Below are 11,415 nucleotides of genomic sequence, written 5' to 3' on the forward strand. Positions count from 1 at the left end.
CTAGAAGGTAGAGAATAGAATCTTACTCCAAAAACGAATGCAGCATATATAACTTAGAAAAAACAGTTCAACAGCATGAATTGGACACTGAAGAAATATGGGCCCATTTTAAAAGAGCTAACCTAAGAATAAAAGACCAAGTGACATTCAGAGGCAAACCAATTAGCATCACTCCAAAATTCCCAAAACAAGTCATAAAAGCCAGAAGGGCCTGGAGTATCATATTTCAAACTCTGAAAGAAAACAATTGCAGCCAAAAGTTTCCTACCCAGGAAAACTATCTCTCAAATTAGGGAAATAAAAATCTTCCATGACAAACAAACTGAAGGAATTTATGTCTTCTAAACCAGCACTAGAGAAAACACAGAAATTAACTTACAATTTTAAATTTACAATTTTAAATTACAGAAAACTCAGAGATTAACTGTAAAGAAGAAATAAGTGATACACGCCAGAACCAGAGAAACAAGAATCTCTATCCAGCAAACAACTAAGCAAAGAACAAACACTACTTCAAACAAAAGTTAAATCTCAACATATTGAGAATTAAAAATCATCTCTCAATAATCACAATGAACATAAATGGCCTCAACTCAATAAAAAGACATAAAGTGCCAAAATGGATTAAAAAACAGAACCCAACTATCTGCTGCTTGCAAGAAACACACCTTACAAATAAAGATAGTAACAAGTTTAAGGTAAAGGGCTGGAGCAAGGTATTCCATGCTAATGGAACTCGAAGACAAGCAGGAGTAGCAACTATGATATCAGACAAGTTAGACTTCAAGCTCAAGCTTATTAGAAGAGACAAAGCAGGTCAAGTTTTACTGGTAAAAGAAACAATCCAGCAAGAGGAACTAATGATAGTCAACATTTATGCCCCAAACATAGGTGCAGCTACTTTCATAAAACAAACTCTTTGTGACATTAAGTCACACATAAATCCCAATACAATTATACTGGGAGACTACAACACCCCTCTCACACCATTAGATCGATCTTCTAGATAAAAGGTCAGTAAAGATGCCTTAGACCTAAAGAACACCAGCAACTAAATGGGCCTATTAGATACATATAGAATATTCCACCCAACTACAGCAGAGTTCACATTTTTCTCAGCTGCTCACAGAACCTTCTCCAAAATAGATCACATCCTGGACCACAAAGTGAGCACTAGCAAATTTTAAAAAAAAAAGTGACATACTTTCTTGTTTCTTTTCAGACCATAATGGAATGAAACTATAAATCAATTATAAGAAGACCCAGAGAAATCACACAAACATGTGGAGACTGAACACCACACTGCTGAATGAAGAATGGGTCATAGAAGAAGTAAGAGGTGAAATCAAGAAATTTCTAGAAACAAATGAAAATAGAGATACAACAATATATCAAAACCTCTGGGACACTCTGAAGGCAGTATTAGGAGGAAAATTTATAGCACTGAGTGCTCACATAAGAAAAACAGAAAATCACCAAATAAATAATGACACACCTCAAAGCCCTTGAAGAACAGAAACAATCTAACCCCAAAGCCAGTAGAAGACAGGAAATTATTAAAATCAGAGCATAAATCAATAGAGAATTAAAAAATACAGAAAATCAATGAAACCAAGTTAGTTTCTTGAAAAAATTAACAAGATAGATAAACCACTAGCCAATTTAAAAGAGAGAGAGAGAGAGAGAGAGAGAGAGAGAGAGAAGAATATCAATCCAAATTATAAAGATAAGAGATGAAATAGGAGATATTACTGCTGATACTTTAGAAATACAGAGAATTGTCAGAAACTACTTTGAAAAACTATACTCCAAGCCAACTGTGGTGATATATGTTTGTAATCCCAGCATTTGGGAGGCTGAGACAAAAGGGTCATAGTTCCAGGACAGCTTCAGCTACTTAGTGAGGCCCTTTGAAACTCAATAAGACCCTGTTTCAAAATAAAGAATAAAAAAATAGGGCTGGGAGTACAACTCAGAGGTCAAATGTCTCTGGGTTCCATTCCTAGTACTACAAAAATTTTTAAAAAAGGAAAACTATACTCCAACAAAATGGAAAATCTGGAAGAAACTGAAAACTTTCTAGATAAATACAACCTTCCTAAACTGAGTCAAGAATATATAGAAAATTTAAACTAACCAATAGCAATCAAAGAGATTGAAACAGTAATAACGATCCTACCATCAAAGAAAAGCCCAGGACCAGATATGTTCCCAAGTAAATTTTATAAAACCTTTATAGAATAGTTAATTACAATACTCCTCAATCTATTTCATGAAATAGAAAGAAATGGGACTCTCCCAAATACATTCAATGAAGCCAACATCACATTAATACCAAAACCAAATAAGGACAGCTCAAGGAAGGAAAACTACAGGCCTATATCTTTGATAAACTTGGATGCAAAACAAAATGCTAACAATAACAAAAATACCTCAAGAAAATCATACACCATGACCAGGCAGGGTTCATCCCAGAGATATAAGGCTGGTTCAACATACAAAAATCAATCCATGTAAACAGAACCAAAGACAAAAATCATATGATCATTTCAAAAGATGCTAAAAAAGCATTTGACAAATCCAATATCCATTTATACTAAAAGCACTGCAGAGAATCAGAATAGAAGGAACAGCTCAACATTATAAAGCCAATCTACAATAGGCCCACAGCCAACATTATATTAAATGGGGAAAATCATCAAGAATTTCCCCTCAAAACAGGAACAAGACAAGGATGTCCATTATTCCCATTTCTGTTCAATATAGTACTTGAGACTCTAAAGGAGTACAAACAGGAAAAGAAGAACTCAAACTTTCACTATTTGCAGATGACATGATACCAAGAAGACCCAACAAACTCAACCAAAAGGCACATATCAATAAGTTCAGCAAAGTGCCTGGATACAAAAATCAATCTTTAAAAATTGGAAGATTTTCTGTATACCAACCATAAATCCACTGAAAAAGAAATCCAGAAAATACTTCTACACAGGATTTCCCACATAAAAATAAAATACTTAGGAACAAACTTAACCAAGGAAGTAAAAGACCTCTACAAAAAAAATTATAAAACATTGGGAAAAAAATCAAAGAAGACCTTAGGAAATGAAGAGATCTTCCATGAGATCTTCCATGTTCATGGATAGGCAGAATAAATATCATCAAAATGACCATACTTTGAAAAGTGATCTACAGATTCAACACAATACCCATTAAGCGACTCTTAATGATTTGTGGGGAACTGATAATGGAGGGTTGAGATGGAAACAGGGAGGCTGTTTCACTGGTGGTGGTGGCTTGCTCTGGAATATGGTGGGGAGGGTGGTGACAAGTGTCTGATTAAAGGCCTGTTTGCGAAGGCAGAAATTGTAGCATTTACTATAGGACCAGATGATGGGAAAGGCTGTGTCCTTTCCCATCAAATGTGGAGGATGGTTGCAGTATAGTGAAGATACAGCTAATAATTAAAGCCACCAATGCTCAGAATGGCGAGTTTTATACAGACCCTAGACGGGAGGCAATGGTATGGCTGCAAGAGACAAAATACCTCAGGGATTCATTCCCCATGTGAGACAGAACTCAGAGCTCTCAGCAATAGCTGTGGGCCTCTGAAAAGGGGGGCTTTTCTCCAGCAGTCCAACCAATGGAGGTGCATATCATAATTTACGCATAAAAGAGAGCACATAATTCCAGAAATTAAAAAGTAGAAAATGAAGCCTTCTTCTATAATCATATGCTTCTAAAACTTAGGGCATAGGGTTTATATTAGAATTATTAGAATATAGAAACAGGAGCCGGGTGTGGTGGCGCACGCTTGTAATCCCAGCATTTGGGAGGCTGAGACTGGAGGATCGCGGTTCGCAGACAGCCTCAGCTACTACTTTAGTGAGGCCCTCTGCAACTTAGTAAGACCCTGTTTCAAAATAAAAAAATAGGGCAGGGGGTGTCGCTCGGAGGTCTAATGCCCCTGGGTTCCATCCCCAGACCCCCACACACAAAAAAGAATATAGAAACATGTTAAGAGCTGTTTTTTTAGACTAAAAGAATATGTTTGTGACTGGAGATGGGCCAAAATAGACAATAAAATGCCTACTTTAATAAAATGTCACCTTCTTTCCTTACCAGTAGACAGTTAGGAAAGGAGGGACTGCTTATTACTCTAAAAGAAAATTTAATTGGGTTTGGCTAAGATAATTCTTGGAATTACTCCTACCTTGTAAACAATAGTTTCCAACATTGTCCAGTAGGAGCTTAAAAAAGAAGTGTGACTAGTCAAAAAATAACTGTAATGAGGTTTTTCACTGACCAATTACAATTTTCACCAAATCACAGATACCAAGATCACAGAGGTATATAAGGAACGTATAAAGGAAACCCAATGAAGGATTAGGTAGCCGTAAACAACAACTTTTAGCTATTGTTCTAGAATGTCCACATGTTCGAGGTTCAGCATTCCCTACCTTTTGATGGGTGGTTTCCCCCATGTCTAAGAGTTCAATGATCTGTGGCCGGCACGTCACCCGTGTATTTGCCAATCTTTGCTCTGTAGTGAGGGACATTTCCTTCAGGAACTCCGAGGGTGTCAGCTAGAATCAAAACAACAGGCGTCACAGATTCTTCAGTGGAGATACTGAAAAAGTGTTTCCCCAAGTGCCAGTAATGAATAATTTGTATTTGTAGCTTTCAGGATAATTCTGGAATGTCGCTACATTCCCTTATAAAATATTTAAAATAACTAAATTATACAAGAGAAGAACCCATGTGCTCTTGAGATCTTTGTACAATAATTTAAAATGGCATGTGGTTGCCCTTCCCTTAGACTTTTGAAGGAATCACACAAAGGAACCCTCAAGAAAAGAAAGTCAAGAGATTGCACAGGGACATGTCCAAAGAGCTTAACATTTGTGTTCAAAAGGGGCAGCTAAGCGTGAAACTCTAAGTTTGTAAAATCACTTACGGGCCTCCGAGCCAAGAAGTCTGAAATAATGCTATTCCTCAAACGAAGATATATCAGCAAAGGTTTGGGGGTTTGACCATCATGTTAAAGGGAAAACTTTCAAAATGTAAAGAATCTTGGAAGTGTGATTCCTCTACCTATAAATGAGTTTGAATGTTTTAGAAATCACAAGGGCACATTTAAACTATGTTTAGGAAGAGTCTGAGGCTGATCATCCGATACGGCAGCTGATCACATCCCCATATTCAAATAAACACAAAATGCTTCACCACTTTCTAACGTTATGAGAAAGAAAAAAAACCCTTTAATCTTTGTTTAAATAAAACTAATTCATCAAAGGATTAGTTAGCCAGAGCCAGTCAATATTATTTAGTTGTCATTCTTCTAGAATGTTCAGATTGTTCCAGGGTCATGCAAGGGAATTACGATCGCTGGCAGCAGCATAATACTTAAGTATATGCCAGGGCTTTTAAAAACATTTAGAAGTACATAATTTATCTGATTTATGTTGTCCTGTGTTAGAGTCAATATCTTTAAGAGAGTGTTTTTGTCTACAAATTTAATTTCTGTGACTGAATCCATTTAAATGAGACATATTTCTAAGAGAGCTTCCAACTCGGTTTTTAAGTTCTTTCTGATTGGAAGACAGGGTAATAGAGTGTTAAGAGCTATCAGCTATATTGTGATTCAAATTAAAATATTGAAGTGCTAAAAAAAAATCAGGAGTTTTTACAAATGCATACCAACAGCCACCACTAAAGAGAATGGTTGATTTTATTTTTCTAATTGAAATGCAACTTGAGATTAATTTTTTAAAAACCAATACTATTTCCAGCACTATAAATTTTCTGTACCATGCAGCCCATAATTCATGTCTCAACAAATCATTATAAATCATTAAAGCCATAATCATTTTTATTGTTAAAGAAAAATTGTGTATTTTCTTAGATACCATTTAGTCATTACTTGAATGCTCAGCATTCTACAGATATGTAAACAAAAATAACTTGCCAATGTATAAGTATTCAGTTACCAGGCTGAATCCTGTGAAATCCTAATATTTGTTTGGGTATATACAAATGACAATTTTACATGGTTCTACCTAATACACAGAAAATCTTGTCTTAAATTTGTTGGTGCATTGTAATCATGCATCATTATGAGGTACAAGATGGTAGAGGCGTATATGCACACATCAGTCACTCAGTCCTTCCCCAATTCCTACCCCCATAGGAAATCTTGACCATTTGTTTCTGTAGCACTAGAGTTTGAGTGCCCCCCATCCATGTGTTGGGAACTTAATTCATGAGCTAGAGCCTCATAAATACATTAATAATTTTCTCAGAATTGAGCCCCCTTTCTCTCTTCTATACATGCCTGCTTGTTTTTCTACGTTCCTACCATGCCAAGATGCAGCCTGAGACCGTTACCAGTTGCCCGATCTTGTATTTCCTAGGCTCCACAACTATACACTGAAACAATCCTCTTTTCTTTATAAGCCACTAAGTTCAGCTATTCTGCCATAGCAACAGAAAATAGACTAACACATGTAGTTTTACCCCGACTGATTAGTTTAAGCAATTTAAGCCTATACTTTGACGTATGTATACACAATTGAAAAACTTCCCAGGCTTTAAAAGATAGATTCTGCAGCAAACTACTGTTCTACCTAAACCGATACTAAGCAGCCGGGCATTCTCTGATAATGTGGGCCTGCCAGGTAGCAGCTGACATCGCCCTGAGGGGGCTGCATCAAGCACTTTACATAGAAGTTTCCGGATACATTACCATTCGGTTTACTTCCTCTTCTGTAACAACCTTGGGGCTCATGGGCGGCAAAACCTTGCTTTGAAATCCTTTGAACATTTTGAGTAGCCCCATCTGAACAGCCCCCATGGACTCTTCAAGTCTTCTGCTTGCCATTTTTATAATTATTTTCTTTGCTCACCTAAGAACGGGGAAAAACACAGTTTACTTCTGAACACAGCTCACAATTTTTTTTAAGCTTTTTTAGATGCAGAGAGGTTTAGAAAATATCGATCTTCAAAAATACATCAAATCCTTGGAACAAATACTTTAACTAGAGGATTTTATTCCGCATGATTAGTCTAGATTTATCTTTATACAAACTCTAGAGTCATTTTAAGCTGACTAGGGGTTTCTAGACCCAGCTCAAAAAGACATGGAAATACAGGCTGCTTTGCTCTTATGTTCTCAATGAGATAAACAAATGCTGCCCAATAAGTATACTAAATAGTTTGCTCTTTTATATGCTTGTTTGAAAAGTCTCTCCCCTGAAAGCCAGCCCTTCAGACAGAATAAACACAAGGCTTCAGGCCTTCGTAGGAGCCAAAGATCCAGAAACAGCCATAGACCAGGAGATGAAATGGGAAGAGGAGGCTCAACGTTTCTAAGCTGATAAAGTCATAAATAAGCCACTAAGCATCTGCTCAATACCTCCAAACCAAAGAAAAAAAGACATCTCTCCTTTGTATATTTTTCCTCAGACGCTGTCAAGACATTTGTAATTTTAGGGATTCATCTCTGACTAGGTTAGGTAGGATTTCTATTTTTTTTTTTTTGCAGCACTGGGGATGGAACCCAGGTGCATTTAACCTCCAAGCTATACCCCCAGCCCTATTTTTTATTCTTTATTTTGAAACAAGGTCTCACTGAGTTGCAAACGGCCTCACTAAGTAGCTGAGGCTGTCTGAGAACCGTGATCCTCCTGTCTCAGCCTCCCAAATGCTGGGATTAGAAGTATGTGCCACCACGCCAGCCTAGGATTTCTATCTTTATTAGTAGCAGGCTAGCTTATTCAATCCTTGTAAAACAAAAACGAATAACCAAACTAAAAATTCTTGACAAAAATGTCAAATAAAAAAATTCTAAAACCATTAAAGAGCTCACAAAACAGTAAGATATTCCCAGGCCAAATCACAGGGAAAAGAGATGCATAATGGAAAATAGATATGAGTGAATATATAAGTTACACTGAAATAAAGCATTAAGACAGGACCCAATGCCATCATAGATATGTGCTTTGTAATATTTCAGTCAATGAAGGATCACATTTAAATAGGTGGTTTCATATGCCTATTAATATTATAGTCATCTTAATTTATATAACTACACTGCATCATACTTACACAATGAGGCAATTGTCTAATAATGCATTTATGAGGAAGTATCTCCACTGTTAAACAAAACATGACTAGAGAAGGCAGTCAAAGAAGGTCCAACATACTAATAATTGGAGCCTATAAAAAAGAAAATAAAGTAATGGAATAAAATTGATATTTAAAAGTATAATTCAGAGCCAGGTGTTGTGCTGTATGTCTGTAATCCCAGTACTTGGGAGCCTGAGACAGAAGGGTCTCGAGTTCAATGCCAGCCTCAGCAAGTAATAAGAATCTCATCAGACCAGCAAGACCCTGTTTAGAAATAAAAAATAAAAAATAGGGTTGGGGGTATAGCTCAGAAGCCTTTGGGTTTGATCCCTAATACCACAAAAAAGGTACAATCCAAGAAAATTTCTAGGAATAAAATAAAACACAAAAGGACCCAGTAAATACTCAGAAAAACCAAGCCAGGATGATAAACTTCGAATCATATCCTGGAAGTACTACTAGACTTTATATTTTAAAAAATCCTCATAGCCCTTAGGCAAAAAAGAAAAAATAGCTTACAAAGTCAAGAGAATGTCATTAGAATTTTAAAAAGCAATCTATTAGGTAGAATAACAGTGGAGCAGCAATTTCCAAAAACTTTAAAAATGTTAAGATAAGAATTTTATACACAGCAATCTCTCCTTAAGCTATCAAAGCTACATAAAAAGGTTTATATGGAGGGGGGGAATTTGGGGATATTGTGAGCATGCTTCCTTCCTGAGCAATCTATTAAAGGATGGGCTTCCTAAAATCACAAAATGACTGAGGAACTACAGGAAAAGGAAAATGAATATTTCTTGGGTTTCATTGTATAGCTAAGGAAAAAAAATGAAGTTTAGGACAGGAGAATAGTATTCAAACATTACAATTTCTGAGAAAGTAGAAAGAATACAAATGAAGGGAAAAGAGAAAGCAAAAACTAAAATAAGATTACTGACTACTGTATGCATAACAGTGCAAAGTCAAACTGACCAGAGAGTATGAATGAGGATTAAGGGGGTTAGTATGGAAAGCTTCTGAGATGATAGCCAATGACACGTGTTTCATGACATTTAAGTATTTGTGTAATCCTCTTCCTCTGAGCATGGGCTGTATTTAAATATTCACTTCTGGGACAGAGAGAAAATGGCGACAGAGAGACGCAGCATATCTCACTAGCTGAAGCAAATTAAGTTCAACTACTGAGAATGCAGCATCTTAATAAAGAAAATTAAATTCGGTGTATCACCCAAAATAGACTCGGGGACTATGGCAGAAGAAATTCAATAACTCTCAACTGCAAGATTCACCACAGCACACAAAGAAAACAGAAAGTGAGCTGAAGACACAGGAGGCCGCCGGCCCAAACAGAGCTTTTGGGAACGTGGCAATCCGAGATTGGCCCTAGAGTCTAAAAGTGGCCATAGAGCTCCAACACCTCAAGTTGCAAGCTCACGCAAGCTCCCGAGCGGCACCGTTTGCCCACCAGAGGCGGCCCCCACAGAGGTGCCCAGAAACCTTCAGGGACCCAGAAGCGGACCTGCTAACCATGCAAGCAGAGAATCAGCGGGATATGGAAGGGCTGCCAGAATGTCAGAGCCCCAGACTGGGGTGCCAGGTAACATCATGAGCTCAGATGAGCCACAGGACCCAGCAAACACACAGTGAGTGTCACCAGACACAGCGATAACTGTGGGTGCCAGTGTGCACCAAGGGGACAGTTTCAACTCCAGTATCACAGAAGGGCATTTAAGGTGTGGTACCTGCACAGGGCCACAAGGTGTTGCTTCAAGCAAATATGAGACATTGGCATATACACCATATATTTGTAACACATAATAGGACTATTATTTTTTATTTTTTTCTTATTTCTTTATTTTTTATATTTTATTTTTTATTTTTGCTGTTTTATATTGTTTGTTTTATATTTTGGTCTTTGAGTTTGTTTTGGTTTTTGGTGTTCCGGGAGATAATCTTTTGTTTCTTTTTTTTTAACCTATATTTGGGTTTCTTTGTTGGTGCTTTCACTTCATACCATATGGTGGTTAGTTCATTTTGTTTTATTTTATTTTTATCCTGTTTATTCTCTTAACCCTTTTTGTTCTCTCTTGGTGGTCTATTTTTGTTTTTGTTGATGTTGTTGTTTATGCATGATGTATAATAGTTAGCCTTTGTACCTTATTTTGTTTCTTTATCCATTTGTCTTTGCTCCTTTCCCCCACTCCTTCTACAAAGTCTTCAATTTAGACTATATACTATCTTCCCTCCAAACTTTCTCTTTGTCCCCTATCTCTTTAATATACAAAGTTTTTCACATCTCCATACTTAACTATTCCAATAAATACAAGTCTTACTATCTAAACTCCTCCCATTCTCAACCTAATACAACCTTATTATACTTAAATTCTTTCACAACCTAATTATATTCTCTACCTTACTTGACTCCCACACCCATCACCCTAGCTACTCCACCATCACCCAACCCTCACCACTCAAAAAAGTACTGCTTACTGGTTGACTTTTCTAAATTCCTACTACCAAGACTAGACTAAGTATAATACTCACAAACAGTACTGCTTACTGGTTGACTTTTCTAAATTCCTACTACCAAGACTAGACTAAGTATAATACTCACAAACAGTGGGAAGGCATCAGAAAAACAGGCCTGAGAACTTTGAAAATATGAGAACCAGGAATAGTGGAGACATGACAGAAGTCACGAATACTGACCTACAAGAAATGCAAGAAGGAGAGTTTCGAATCTTGATCTTCAATATGATGAAAGGATTTAAAACAAGTCTAGAGGAGATGAAAGGCGAGCTAGAAATACTAAGAAATAATCAGAAAGAGGTCTGGAATGAAATGAAAGAGTCAATAAATGAAATGAAGTCAGCAATAGAAAGAAATTCTAGAGGATTAGATGAAATGGAAAGTAGAATATCACTGTTAGAAGACAGTATATCCAAAACTGAAAACACAGTCAACAGTATATTGAAGTTATTACAGCAACAAAACCTAAATACCCAGCAAATTTGGGACAACATGAAATGTCCTAACTTATGGATAAAAGGCGTTGAAGAAGGGATAGAGGTACAGACCAGGGGCATCTGTAATCTCTTTACAGAAATAATTTCAGAGAATTTCCCAAACATGGAAAGAGACATAGATCTTCATGTCCAGGAGACATACAGAACACCAGTAAGACAAGATCAAAGAAGGATCTCCCCATGTAACATAATAATAGTCAAAATGACTAACATAGAGGCCAAAGAAAAGATCTTAAAAGCAGTGAGAACAAAAGTTTCGGTG

The 11,415-nt window shown here is 36.8% G+C and overlaps 1 protein-coding gene across 1 annotated transcript in view; it reads right to left on the reverse strand.

The window, feature by feature from the left end:
• Window positions 1-6,880, reverse strand: part of HYDIN (HYDIN axonemal central pair apparatus protein) — a gene marked incomplete at both ends in the record, with an annotated part of 366,181 nt that extends 359,301 nt beyond the window's left edge. Inside the window, 2 exons of the mRNA XM_080704134.1 lie at window positions 4,461-4,586; window positions 6,746-6,880. Of these exons, the coding sequence (XP_080560260.1) occupies window positions 4,461-4,586; window positions 6,746-6,880 (261 nt within the window). The remainder of the gene's footprint in view (window positions 1-4,460; window positions 4,587-6,745) is intronic.
• Between the last annotated feature and the right edge of the window lie 4,535 nt (window positions 6,881-11,415).

Source organism: Muscardinus avellanarius, assembly GCF_963383645.1.
Source record: "Muscardinus avellanarius genome assembly, chromosome: 10".
Lineage (NCBI taxonomy): Eukaryota > Metazoa > Chordata > Mammalia > Rodentia > Gliridae > Muscardinus > Muscardinus avellanarius.